General features: G+C 37.0%; 2 protein-coding genes across 2 annotated transcripts; both read right to left on the bottom strand.

Annotated features, from left to right (window-relative positions):
* Positions 1 to 1,017: 1,017 nt before the first annotated feature.
* On the bottom strand, positions 1,018 to 4,517 carry LOC121887965 (sialic acid-binding Ig-like lectin 13). Its single transcript, XM_042399154.1, has 8 exons — positions 4,422 to 4,517; positions 4,120 to 4,185; positions 3,499 to 3,885; positions 2,958 to 3,263; positions 2,603 to 2,857; positions 2,170 to 2,263; positions 1,513 to 1,552; positions 1,018 to 1,247 (listed from the first exon to the last, which is right to left on the bottom strand). Exons 2-8 carry the CDS (start codon positions 4,160 to 4,162, stop codon positions 1,023 to 1,025), a joined length of 1,350 nt encoding a protein of 449 aa, XP_042255088.1. The 5' UTR covers positions 4,163 to 4,185; positions 4,422 to 4,517; the 3' UTR covers positions 1,018 to 1,022.
* Positions 4,518 to 8,560: 4,043 nt separating this feature from the next.
* fen1 (flap structure-specific endonuclease 1) lies at positions 8,561 to 13,765 on the bottom strand. Its single transcript, XM_042399756.1, has 12 exons — positions 13,668 to 13,765; positions 13,084 to 13,175; positions 12,602 to 12,704; positions 12,359 to 12,461; positions 11,900 to 11,963; positions 11,584 to 11,693; positions 10,977 to 11,113; positions 10,320 to 10,386; positions 9,970 to 10,101; positions 9,726 to 9,877; positions 9,070 to 9,184; positions 8,561 to 8,868 (listed from the first exon to the last, which is right to left on the bottom strand). The coding sequence occupies exons 2-12, from the start codon at positions 13,163 to 13,165 to the stop codon at positions 8,791 to 8,793; spliced, it is 1,143 nt and encodes a 380-aa protein (XP_042255690.1). The 5' UTR covers positions 13,166 to 13,175; positions 13,668 to 13,765; the 3' UTR covers positions 8,561 to 8,790.
* Between the last annotated feature and the right edge of the window lie 23 nt (positions 13,766 to 13,788).

Here is a 13,788-nt window from a genome sequence, read left to right as displayed (position 1 = left end):
AATAAAAAGTAATAATAGTTCATAGACAGTTATGCCGTGATACTCAATATGTGACTTGCAAACACAATGACAGTTTTTAAAAACATTATTTATTTAAAGTTGTAAACCATCACATTCTTTTAAAGCAACTCCCCTTCTTAAAATTCTTAAAAGGAATGACTAACAACTTCTGCAAAGCTGCACTGAAACGTGAACTCTAAAGAGAATCAGACATGAAAAATGAGAAGTGAGATCACATGATTTCAACCCACTTAAACCACTGATACAGAAATAAATATCAGTCTCACTTTGACTGCTAAACCAAACCCCAAGACTACCTCGCAATGTCAACAATTCCACTGGGTTTATGTTCAGAAATCAGTTAGATTGCACATGACCTTAAGACAGGAAGCCTGCAGAAATATAACCAATCATATCCTGTGAGTAATCTAGAAGAGGGAGGCAACCTAAACTCATCAATTTTCAAACACCAGATGAGATGAAGCAAGTACTTAATACAGTTTTACTCCCTGTTTTATGTGTCATCGCCTTACATTAAAAAAGTCACAACTTGTATAATGTATTTATTGCTACTATCTTTGTTTCTGAGCATAATATAAAACTTTTTCTTTTTTAAAATGTCTTGTGATTAAATGGTATGATTTAATGTTTACAAAAGAAGATGTATTTTCACTAGCTGCATGCCAAACCTGTTATTAAAATGCAATGAATAAATAATTTAAATGCAGAAACAATGCTTCATCTTCACTTTAGCAGCAATTAAAACACAAATGCACATAATTTAGGGGCCTATACACACCACACATACTGCTAAAAGAAAAAAACAGAAAATGTCATTCACTTGAAAAATAATCATGTGGAGGTTTTGAGTTTCTTTGCATTGACCTAATGATAACAACAACAACAACAACAACAACAACAACAACAACAATAATAATAATAATAACAATAATAATAATAATAATAATAATAATAATAATAATAATAAAAGGATATTGTATGAATAAGCCATGTAAATACACTTATTTTTTCCTCACTTCAGCATAGATGTCATCAGTCTGTGTTGAGTTTATTGGCTTGGATACTTTGACCTGTGCATACACTGTATCCTGCTGCTGTCCGCTGTGCTGCACTGAGGAACAGGAAGGTTCAAGTCTCCGCTTGGAGAAGTCGATTTCTCCATAACTGATGACTTCTTCTGTTGCTCTGATTGGTTCTTGAAAAGGTGGCCCTTCCCCTGTTAGGCTCTGTGAAAAATGGACCAAATAAAGAATGCTGTGAGGAGCTGGAGGACTGAACTGAACACTTCCTCAAATTCAACTCATTCAACAGTGGAGTGTTCGTGTGTATTGCTAACAGGATGTTTCACAATATTTCCTGTGTTTTTTCATATTTACTTGATAATGAGGAAGCTGTTCAGTCCAGTCTAAATCTTACAAGTACAGTCACTATGACTAGTTTGAAACATGTTCAAAACACAGTTCTGTACTGTACATTTCAGTATTTTCTCACCTGTGTCTGTTGTGAAGTTGGACGTGTTGACTTGAACCACCTGAAAGACATATAATACAATAATACAATAACAATAAATACGTAACAGCAAGTCTATAAAAGTCAATTAAAGTTTGCCAAATGCATAAAGACTCTAATATGATATTTTATGTAACTGGTAAATAAGGTTTCTTCTATTACATTTCAAATCATTACAGATATCCAGTGATTTGCATAATTTAAACACCCATTTATGGGATTGTGTTGTGTGATATTGACAAACTCAAGAAAAAGAGAATAGTGTTACCTACATACAAATGAAAATCTGTTTTCTGCTTGTGCAAAATGTGACTTTGTGGCAGCATGTAGACACAACAATAATGACCCAAATATAGAACCATGGAGAACTACACAAATGAATTTCCAGTAACAGAAATTTTGAAGATATGAATTTCAAACAGACTGTGATTCCCTCCGATGTTTAAGACATTCAGTCAAAGTAATATAATAATCAGTGATGTCAAAGTAAAATATGAAAAATCTAATACTAACAATGAACCAGAAAAATTAAAAATAAGTACAGAGTAGAGATAATAGTTTTTGGTGGAATAAATCATTCCATTATATCAATCACACTTAGCTTATGATCTGGATGTCACATTGATTTGAGATACTTACCAAACGACAGCAACCACACTGATGAGTACGATCACTCCAATGATCCCTCCAACAACTGGCTCCCATTGTGTAGAGCTATACAGCTGTTGTCCTTCTACAGAAACAAAACGATTAAAAGTGACGTCAAGTCAGTAATCATGGCTGTCACGCAGCTTTCATGTAAAAGTCACAATTGTCTCATTTTTCCTCCTCTCATCTTCTGTGGATTAAAACTTTCTATCAAGGCTCCTCTCATTCACAAATCTCTGTCCTATTTTCTTGGGCCTGCAATTTATGAAGATGCGATGCTCTCATGTCCTATCGACAACCCTTTTTTTGTAAATATTGTATTTAACTTCCCACTGATCTCTACATTAGTGATTAAAGTTCCTTGTACAACAATAACTACTCCCACAGTATTCCACTATTGGATTCATTACAGTCCTGCATTTACCTTTAATAGTCAGATGGATCTCTGACATCTGATTACCAAGATCATTTGTGGCCACACAGTGATAAACTCCTCCATTTGTCACATTGAAGCTGTAAAAGTCTCCTTCAGATACTTTCATGGGTCCATCTTCGCTGATCTTGAACCAGGTGAAGTTGGCAGCAGGTTTGGCTCTGCTGGAGCAGGTCAGGTTCACCCAGCTACCTGGTGACACCGAACCTGATGGACTGATCCTCACTGAGGTGTCTTTGGGAGCATCTGAAGAAAATGTGATTATTTTTATTCATTAAAAATCAGCTGACATCCCATGAATCATCATGTTTTGACAGGATCCAATAACAAACTCTGGTTGCCTTACATGAAACACTGAGAGTCACTTTTCCCTCTGCTGACTTAGCATTTTGTCCTTCATTCACAGAGTAGCTGGAAGAACAGGTGATGTTGTATCCATCGTCCTTGTCAGAAGGAATGATGGTCGTCTGGATTTTAGTCGTAAAGGTTCGATCTGCGTTTTCCTCTATTTTGTTGTGAGCATCTTGTTGGAGATTCCAGGTGAGTTTAGGAGGGGAGTGTGGACAGGGAGTGAAAGCTGAGCAGGTTATAGTGACAGACTCCTTCTCCTTCAGCTCACCTGAGATTTCAATTCTGGGGCTCCAAGGAGAATCTGTGGTTTAAAATCAAACACTACACTTTACACTTACACAACTTTACACTAAAGAATACAGTAAATGTCTAAATGTGGCTTTTTCAAGTTTAATGTTGGGCTTTATCGGCCGGTTTGTCAGTGGTCAACATAAAATTTGACCCTCATTGTGAGACATTGAAACATGTCCCAAATTTTAAGATTTTGTCTTCCGCTAAAAAAAAAAAAAAATACAAAGGAGTGAAAACTCTCTTACCTTTGACTGTTATTTGAATAGGACTACAAGGAGCTGTTGCTATGAATGGTCTGTTCTCAATTCTGAAGAAGTATTTGTCTGTATATGTTGTCTTTAAACTGGAAAACAGAGTGGTGCAGTTTTTCTGACTCAGGTTTCCAGTAATGTTCATTGGATAGGTGTTAACTGTCTTACTACTGTTGAAAATCACATTTCTTGGATAGGGTGCAAATCTAGAGTCCTCTTTAATCCACACTCCAAAGGTTGTTCTGCTGCCATCAAATGTTTGTGCAGTGTCCAGTGCAGCACTAAAGTTACACGGGATTTGCAAACAAGATCCACTCAGCGCTTCAATTTTCCACGGCACAGTAATGAAGAGGTCTGAATCAGGACAAACAGCCAAAGCACCTGTGAGATCAGGGTCATGATTAACATAAAGTAGAAAAATCTCCATGATGAGATGGTTCATGATGCAATAAATACAGTTCAGCAGCTGTATGTTGCATTTTGGTCTCTTTTATATGACATTTTACTTTTGAGAATAGTTGGAAAGTTGTTCTGTCTGCACTGGTATTTCTGTTAAATAAAGTTAATGATTTGAGTTAATGTCTCCAAATAAAACTGACTGAACAAACGGCTCACCTGCTAGAAAGAAGACATTCAGTAACACGTTGTCTGTGAACATAGTTACAGCAAGAAACTTGTTCCCTGGATTTGCAAACACAATAAAACTGTTAGTTTTTCAGTTTTTGTTTTTTTACAGCAACACTTTGAAATCAGTTAAAATTTAAAATTTAAATGATACAACTTTATGTTCATGTTCATGTCAGTTTAAGTAAAACAATTAAACAAACACAAACATAATACATCTTTCAGTGAAGTACATGAAGAACAAGAACAATAACTCTCATCTTTAAGGAGCCAAAAAGTAAAATGTTCCTTACCGAGTGAAATGAGGCAATTTGTGAGTTTTGGCAAATTTGCAATGAACAAAGTATCGACTGCCCTGTTCAGCTATACTTCTCTAAGTTCACTTTGTCCGCAACGCTTCTAAATATCATCTGACCTCAGAGAGTAAAACACTGCATACAAAAAGTTTTCATGTGGCTGATAGCCTGTGAAGAAGGAAGTCAGATATTGTGAAAATATCTGACAAAGGTCCAATTCATTGCAAGCCTTTATGCTTAGTCTTCTTAATTATTTATATGTATAGAATATATCACATGAATCACATTAATGACACAATTAATAAGCTAAAAATATAACATCATGTTTTTTGCACAGTTACCACAGTGTCTTTGCTGACTTCTGCGCTGTAAATGTCACATTAAAAAAATCCATTGTCTGCAGCTATCATCAACCTGTAAACGTTCTATAACAAATGACAGAATAAGTGATAAAAATGCTTTTCTCCTAAACACTACATGAAAATCTTCTTGGACAGAAATCTGAAAGTTCTCATTTTAACAGTCTTTTATTTTATTAATTTATGTACAGATCAATATGGAAATAGCAAGCAATGAAAATTAATTACATGGTCCAATTGTATTTTAAAATCTTAAAAACAAAAAAACATAAGCCCCATGAATCAGTCCAACATTATTAAATGCTGACTTTCATGAAAAAAAAACACTACAGAAACAAAAATACCTTAACATGCTGATGAGGTCTGGGGTCATCTTGTTCATCTTTCCAGGCTTATACAAAGTAATTACAAAGTATACAAAATATTTCAAAAGCTCTGTCCCCCTTAGTCTTCAGCTGAGAGTCTGGAACAGATAGAAGGCCCCTGCCCAAGGATCTCAAAGTACGATTAGGGTTGTACGTACAAGGATAAAAGTTCTGAGATATAATGAGTCAGACCATTTAAAGCCTTGCAAGTAATTAAAAGAACGTTGAAATCAATTCTAAATCATACTGGAAGCCAGTATAAAATTGGGGTGTTCAAACCTGTTTACTCTGGTTAAAAGCCTGGCAGCATTATGTACTGTTTGTAGCCACTCTACAGTTTTTCTATTTAGGCATTTAAAAAGGCTGTTTCAGTAATCCAGGTGTGATGAGATAAAAGCATGAAAAATGGTTTCTGTATCTTTAAAACTTAAAATAGGTCAAATTCTGGTGATGTTCCTTAGTTGATAAAAACATGGCAGCAATTCAATTACATCAATTAAAAACTTTGTTGGCATTACATCCAATTGACAAGAGAGATACTATATTAAAATTTTTGGTAAGGGAAACTGGGATGAAGTGGCTGAGGGTGTCTTGTTCTGGGGAATCAGTGAACATCGTACAAGGCATTATATTGACCCTGATAGACTGCACTTTCTCTGTAAAGTAAAAAATTTAAAAAATTTTCACAGTCAGCAGGAGCATTTGGACATCTGGATTCACCAGTTGATCATAAGTCTTGCATAGAAAAATGTGACTACACTGATCTTCTCATATGAGATTTGTGAAATAGCATGTTCTTGCTTCTTTCATCATCATGTTGTAATGAAGTGGAAAGTCCTTCATTGCCACATAGTAGAACTGAAGAGCGGTTTTCTTCCACCTCCGCTCAGCCTTCCTGCACTCTCTACTCTCATTTATCCAAGGTTGCCACTTACAATTTGCTTTAATTCTGTTTTTAAGGGGCACAACTCTATCCAAAGTTGAAGAGCATAAATAATTCAAGCAGTCAACTAGGTCATTGAGGTGGGGAGTTTTCAGAATTTCCATTGTGTAGTGGCTAAAAAGTGCACAAAACTAAGAGGCACTTTGTTCATTAAGACCATGTGTGCACATAACATTGGGTGGAGTAAAACTAATGGACTGCAATTCACAGGTAAAAATTTGTGCATGTGTGGTCAGAAATGAGTATGTCCAGACACCATGCGCAGGGTGAAAATAAATAAAGGGTATGACCACGGTTATGTGCTGGGCCATACACATGTTGTACAAGTTTAAAAGAGTCCATATAATTAAAAAAAAAAAAATCACAGGCAAGAGCATTGGATGGGTCAGCAATGTGAATGTTAAAATCACCACAGAGAACAACCTTGTCATAATTAATTAATTATAAATAATTAAAAAACTAATAAAAATCCCCTATCTGATTTTGGAACATGTCATCATCCTCCTCTCCTTGAGGAGAGGAGGATGACTAATGTGTGAAATCATCTGACTAATGATGGCAACTCAATTACCCTGTTGACATAGTCTGCTTCTACTGTGTCCTGTGGAAATGAAACAGCACAGAGACAGTAGGGTGTTAGTGATTTGTAGTTAATTTACTATTGCTGAAAGTGTCCTTCATAAACCTCATTTCAGAAACATTCACACATACAGAAAAAGCTTTAGGATAAAATAATAAAGAATCACTGGACGTGGCCTCACAGTGAGGAGGAAAATGATCAAAATAAAGTGGGAATGCAAATGTTTGACATCATGATTTTCTGTAACACAAGCACAAAGTTATGCTGCTGACTATAAGTCTCATACAGGACCAGCGAAGGCAAGCTCCATGTCAGGGAGGAGTTTTTTCTCTGCTGTTATTGTGTCCCTACTTTCATTCACAGGGCAGCTGGCAGAACAGGTGACGATGATTTATTTAGGTTTTGAAAGAGGCAAGTACCAGACTGAAACATATAAATGATATGATGATTTATTGCCATGAAGTACTGTGCAGACATTCATGTTTCCAAAAGGGTGGCTAACAAAGTTTGGTGATCCCCTGACTTTTCCTCTCGTGCCACCATGATGTAGACATTTTTGGCTTTTAGTGAAATGTCTTGACAACTATTGGTTTGATTGCATGAAATCTGGTACTAACGTTTATGTTTCTCTGTGGTAGAATTGTAATTTAGCTTTTAAAACCTTCTAAACCTGCAAGTACAAACAACACTACATTCTTTGAAATTTCACTTTGCCTGCTTTCACAGGCAAATTAGAGATCTCTGAATGAATTTTAGTTATAAATTTAAAAGTGCATAAGCATATAAATTTTCCAAATAAAACACATGAACTGACCTGATAAAAACAATATGGTCAACATTATGTTCCTCTTTCACACTGGTCTGTCTTCAGATGACTATGCAAACAGATTAGTTTATTTATTAGGGACAACACACATCATGCAGTCATTTGATGAAAAGAGTCAATGCTGTTAAAAGTTTGAGTGAAAATAATTATAATTACACTAATTAAAATGAAGCAATATTCAGGAAAACATTTGTTTCTTGGTGTTTAGTGCAACATACAATTTTCCTCTGAAATTTGGATATCTAGGATACACAGAATTTATATTTTTAAAAGGATGTCCTTACTAGCACTAACATTTAATACAATCCTACAATAAATTATATTGTTGCAGAAAGCTGTGTACAGTCGCTATGAGAATCCTACTGAAAAGCAACTAATCAACTTCCCCTCTGTATTTAAAAGTTCTCAGCCTTTACCCTTAACCACATCTCTTTTGGACTTCACTCCATTTCACAACAAGCCACACAGATAAACCTCTTTTTCAAAATTCATGTCATCTCATTTAGAGCTTCGCCTACAGCAACAAAACACCATGGGAAACTAAAAATGGTTACCACCATGAGGAAGTTTTCATGCAAGGAAAGTTGAAGAGAAATGCATATATGTGGATTTATGCTGTTTTAAATATAGTAATTAGATGTCCTACATACATGTTTGTATTGTCTGCCAGTGTCAGTACGTACACTCACCTGTATAATCCACAGCTCTAGCATTAATTCTACTTTTTTGTGTTTGTTGACATTGTCAGAAAGGCAATTATTCTACTTTGTTTATTATTGTGGTCATAGTTGCTGGTTGTGGTGTACTGGAGTGCATTTTTAGATTGCAAAGTGTTCCTAATATTTTGTCCAACCCACTTAAGGGAGGCAAAATATTAGGAACACTAGTTGCTCCAGATGCAATAGATCACTTTTATTTAACTGTATGCACTGTATGTGTACCACAAATATGAAACCAAATGCTTTATAGGGGAATTATAAAGGTTAGGTTGTAAATATGACTCATGATTGATTTGTCAGTTGTCAATTAAACTCAAATCAAGTCAATCAAAAGGCAAACAACATTTCTTTACAAAAACAATTCAATACTTTTATTCCATAACATAAAACACTTTCACCCTCAGACACTTTTTTTTCTCTTTACATCTACAAAGTCATGTCAACCTCCTATTGTGTTGCAACTACCTCCTGCTTTGCCTGGAACTATATTCTTTTTTTTGTTCTCTTCATTTAATAGGTTTTATTCATTTTGATAATTAATTCCCAAAGGAATCAAAAGAGCAGTATTTTCAGTCTATTTGCCCTTTCTGAATTTGCCTGGCGTAGCTCCAGTCTTCTGCTTCTTTTTAGCTGATCCTTTAATTTCAGGCTCCTAAGAAAGAATAATAAATAATACAGCCCATGAGTCCAACATTCAAAAAATATTGCTAAAGAAAATTGAACATGTGCAACACCAACTTACGGTGAGAAAAGGGTAAAAAAACACAAACAGACTGGATAAAATTCAGACACTGTATCAATCATCCAATCACTTTGGAAACATATAGATGTACTGTAGTTTTCCTGAACGTACCTTCCGTTTGGAGGACAGAGATCCTGTAACAGTGAAGAAAGAGTCCAGTCGTCCTTGTGTGCTGCCCTGCCGGCTCTTTAAAATCTTCTTACAACCATTACGGATCCTGTCCTCACTGCACACAGACACACAAAGCAATGAATCAATAAATGAAAAGTTGCATGTTATCCTACGGACAATGTCATTTTCTTTACTTATGACATAGCTGGTGTGCAAAGGGGTTCACAGTAAAGACACCAACATGAACAACCTCTTGAATGTGCTCTAAACCTCATCTCATATCTAACCAGACTAGGTCAAAACCTAACCTAACTTCATCACCCAGTCTCATAGCATTTGGCCATTAACATCAAGCAAGAAAGCATGCAAGCAAGCCAGCCAACCAGCCAGGGACTTTCGTGTATATAGGGCTGGCCCTGCTGTTGCAGTCCAGCTAAAAAGGTTATGTGCCCAAGTGATGCCAGAATCATTAACTACATGACCAACAGTGTAGCCTTGTGGTCAAAAATTGTATAACCAGTTGGTCTGGTCACACCAACACTGCAAAAACCAACATTATGTCCCTCAGTATTCATCAATCAAAATAAGAAACTCTTATTTTGATTGACAGTGATTGACAGATTAACAGCATTACAGTGAGCTTGCTGATATTTCACCTGAATTGTTTCTCACTACACATGAACTGGATCAGTCCCTCATCATCCGGCTCACTCCACTTCAGCTCCACTGTGGAACAATCCACCACTTCTGGCTTCACAAATAAGCCCCTGGCCTCTTTGTATAACCAGTCCTCTGGAGCAGGGTGCTTCTGCATGGAGGTAAGTGAGACAAACACACAAAGACTCAATACCAAATCCGCTTGTTTAACTGGCTTCAGGGTTGCAGTAAATATTCACTTACATTAGGGTCAATGTTTTCTAGGATTTCCTCGATGCAGCCATGCTGTCTGATCAGGTCGATGGCTCTCTTGGGGCCGATCCCCTTGATGGTGCCACAGTAGTCACAGCCCAGCAGAATACACAGGTCTATGAACTGGGATGAACCACGGAGAGAAGGTGTTACAAGAAAGAACAAAATATACAACAGCACAGTTTATAATTACCAGGAGAGTAATGCGACATTTCTCTTAGATAAACTACACAGTGCAAAATCAGCATGTTAACATCAGAAGAATTGCGTCTTGAATTTTACCCCAGATGAAAAATGACACATGATTATACAGTATAACGTTCTGCAGAAAAAAACTTTACCTGATCATTGGTCAGGCCGATGTCCTGCAGGACACGACTATGATGGAACTCTTGGATAGGAAGTTTCCTAAAAAAATTTTTTTTAAAAGAATAAATAATTTGATGTTTTATCAAATGCATACGAAATATATTACCATTAAATTTAATTAATGTGATTTTTTTTTTACAGCATAGGGCACCTTGTCTTCTGTTTCAGGTCTTGATTATACACAATTATACAAAGTTCAAATTATATAAATAGGACTAGCTGCACTTCATGTTTCAGTTCCTGCTGACACATGCTCAAACAAACAATACTGGCATCACCAAACCTGTTCCGTATGAGATCTTGTATTACTTTAAGAATACAGAGGCGAAAATGTAGGAGATAGTTACACACAATAATTCTCCTATATCATTGAGAGCTGGTAGGACACAGGAACAGCACCGACCCTATTTTGCCCTAAAAACATTTATGAATAATTACACATACTGATTGCAGGTTGCATTTTTGTCATTATCAGGTATAGAAATACGTTAGTTGAATGGTTACAGCAAAAGTTGCACCAGAACCAAAACTGGAACAGCAAAATATCAAGTCACCTCTATTTATACATGTCTGCTACAGAGCCTAACAGTGGAAATCAGTGATGCAGTCACAAAGAAGTGCAACATTACTTTGCTTCGCTGGCAGTGAGGTGTCTGAGCAGGACGTTTGTCCCAAAGGTCAGCCCGTCCATATCCTCTGTTGCTGTGGCATAGACCTTCCCTGCTTTAACCAGAGCGGCACAGCTGGCCTCAGCTTCACATGGAGCCTACAGAAACATATCGCATTACATTTCATCCAATCATTCACCCAGAGCTGTCCTGTTGTAATGACTGACTCTGCTGACATGTGGAAATTTTTTTTAAAAAAATCAGTCAACCTTTTACATACTGTAGAGCAGGATCACTTAGAGAACTTCATTGTACATTAACTTCAGATTTACTTAAGCATTTCTCCAGATGTATTGAAGGTAAGGCCATTCATTTTCACATGTCAAACAACAACAATCATTTCTATTCATGGTTGCAAATCACAATTCATGAGCTGTCCAAACTTTCTGGCACAATAAAAAGATAAACCTTTGCCAATTTCTACATCTTTACTGGGCTGACTACATCTGATAAAATGAGTGAGTTATTATTCCTTTACACATAATATATCAGTAATATACAGAGTCACTTGTCAATACAACTGCGGAAATATTACAAAACCCAACAGAAGTTGTGGTAAAGATCTAACCTCAATGTAAGGAACTCCCATCAGGGTCAGCAGCTTCTTGCACTCATCATTATGCTGCTTGGTGACTTTGACCAGACGCTTAGTGAATTTGTCAATGTTCTCTTGTTCACCTAGGTTGAGACAGGAAGTTTTTACAAATATATTAATACATGACCAGTAAAAAGTGTTCATAATCCATACAATAAGAATACATCTTATTATATAAAAAAACATTCAGATTTGGATCTGGATTTGTTCTGATACTTTTGCATAAAAACAGATCCTCATCCCTCACGACTATTATTTAGGAAAACTATGACAAATTAATTAACTGTACCCGTTTCCTGGGCTTGTGCGAGCATCTTCTCAGCTTCTGCTCGTCTCTCCACTCTCTTCTCCAGCTGGGGTTAACGTAAGAGCAAGGACAGTGTGAGACACACAGGACGTGTGTTGCACCTTACCAAATACATAGTTCAACATATAGACATTTAAAATGTCTTTGTGTTTACTGATTTATCAAACAAATTAGAGATTACAAAGACTGACACCATGGTTAAACATGGTAGAGCGATATTTTCTGGAATTTAACCATCATCACACAAAATGCTGATGAATGTTACAGTTTGAACCACACTTGTTTGGTTGACATGTGGACAAGATTGAAAGGTGCAGCGCAAACCACAGCAACACCACACAGCAGATAAAAAATAAACAGAGGTTATCTATCTGATTGCCATTTCCACAATGATAACATGCAGAGAGATAGGCATCAGTTGAAATCAGACAACACACTAACCTCTCCTGACTTCAGCTGTGGGGGTTTGCCATCAAACACGTACACAGGTTTGATGCCGTGCTCCAGCATGCGGATTGTCCGGTAAAACATTCCCATCAGGTGGCTGAGGAAGAGAGCAAGTAAAAAGCATATTTCAGGCCTTCTGCCCACATTGGAGCTACAGTTACTATTCTAGGATCAATCAAAGAACTGCTGTGTCTCTAATGAGTCTCCTACTATGTCTTTGTGGAGGATGTACTGTACCTTGTTGTCTCTCCATCCTCATTCTGCAGCACATTGCCATCCTGTCGCACTGCAATCAGGAACTGGTAGATGCACATGGAGGCATCTATAGCAATTTTCCTCCCTGCAAAAGTTCAGAACAACAGGTAACAAGTTATTTACCATGTGCAAAACAGCCACGGTCATCAAAACAACTAAATTAGGAATAATGCTTTCATCAAACATCTATAACCTTGTTTCTAGATAAGCCTTCATTCATTATTGTATAAAGCAAGGTATGTGAGATTCTTTCATTTCATTATGGGCTGGGGTCTTTCAACTACTACTTTCTACCCTAAGGTTCAGACCTGCATTCAGTAAAAGAGGCCGATTATGCTGGATTCACCTTCTAATGCAGCAATGACCCAGTTTATCCAAGGGAGATCAATAACCTTTCAATTGATCTCATCCTCATTCTATGCAAGCCACATAATCAATATGTAGGAGGAACCTGAACCAGTTACCAAAGTAGTTCTTGATGTCCTGCTCTTTTATGGCTCCAGGCGCCTGGTCAGCAATGAGCTTGGCAAGTCCGTGTATTCCCATTGTGGTAGGTCTGAAAAACAAAGAAATAAGACTCGTCAATTCTCTTTTCACATACACACATCATCCTGACTACCATTTCTAGAGGCCTCTGTAACTGGTACTTATGGCTCTTACGTTAGATTAGGTTAAAGCCTCACGCTGACGTGGAAACAATACACAACAAAAATTTACATTTTGTTTATATATTTGCAGCTTTGCAGCGTGAGATGCACGCCGATTTAAAGACTAGTTACTAGTGATGGGTTGTATATGGTGTAAGCTATATTCTTAAGTGTGTGGATTTACAGTGAAGGATTGTTACACTAAATTGCCAGTTTTCTGGGTGAAATTTGGGATGCGGAGCAAAGAACATGTCCTGTAATGTAAGCTAGTAGAGCAGTTAGCTGGATGGACAGACCATAAACAATTCATTCACAGTGTAAATACAGCGCATACCAACTAGTGACATGTCTAAGTTTCAGTATTAACTTAGGTTAAACTGTTATTATTTATACAGACTCACCAGTTAGCCGTTAACGCTACAGTCTGTGTGCTTTCTTGTCCCGGCGTCTGCGGCGCGGGGAAATGCGTCTGTTTCGCGGGCAATCAAATGGCAGGCATTACCTATCAATCTGTCCAGCACT

This window comes from Thunnus maccoyii, chromosome 21 (assembly GCF_910596095.1).
Source record: "Thunnus maccoyii chromosome 21, fThuMac1.1, whole genome shotgun sequence".
Taxonomy (NCBI): domain Eukaryota; kingdom Metazoa; phylum Chordata; class Actinopteri; order Scombriformes; family Scombridae; genus Thunnus; species Thunnus maccoyii.
The sequence above is the reverse complement of the archived record's forward strand: the minus strand, read 5'-3'. Positions and strand labels throughout refer to the sequence as shown.

What these genes read in the sequence shown, in the direction of transcription:
- LOC121887965 (XM_042399154.1), bottom strand. Translation starts at nt 4,162, where the DNA reads ATGTTCACAGACAACGTGTTACTGAATGTCTTCTTTCTAGCAG. An exon ending in GAATGTCTTCTTTCTAGCAG is followed by an intron (nt 3,886 to 4,119) that starts GTGAGCCGTTTG and finishes CTGATCTCACAG; the next exon opens with GTGCTTTGGCTGTTTGTCCT. An exon ending in CAACTTCACAACAGACACAG is followed by an intron (nt 1,248 to 1,512) that starts GTGAGAAAATAC and finishes CATTTTTCACAG; the next exon opens with AGCCTAACAGGGGAAGGGCC.
- fen1 (XM_042399756.1), bottom strand. Translation starts at nt 13,165, where the DNA reads ATGGGAATACACGGACTTGCCAAGCTCATTGCTGACCAGGCGCCTGGA. An exon ending in TGGGAGTTCCTTACATTGAG is followed by an intron (nt 11,114 to 11,583) that starts GTTAGATCTTTA and finishes ATGTTTCTGTAG; the next exon opens with GCTCCATGTGAAGCTGAGGC. An exon ending in CTCACTGCCAGCGAAGCAAA is followed by an intron (nt 10,387 to 10,976) that starts GTAATGTTGCAC and finishes AAATTTTTTTAG; the next exon opens with GAAACTTCCTATCCAAGAGT.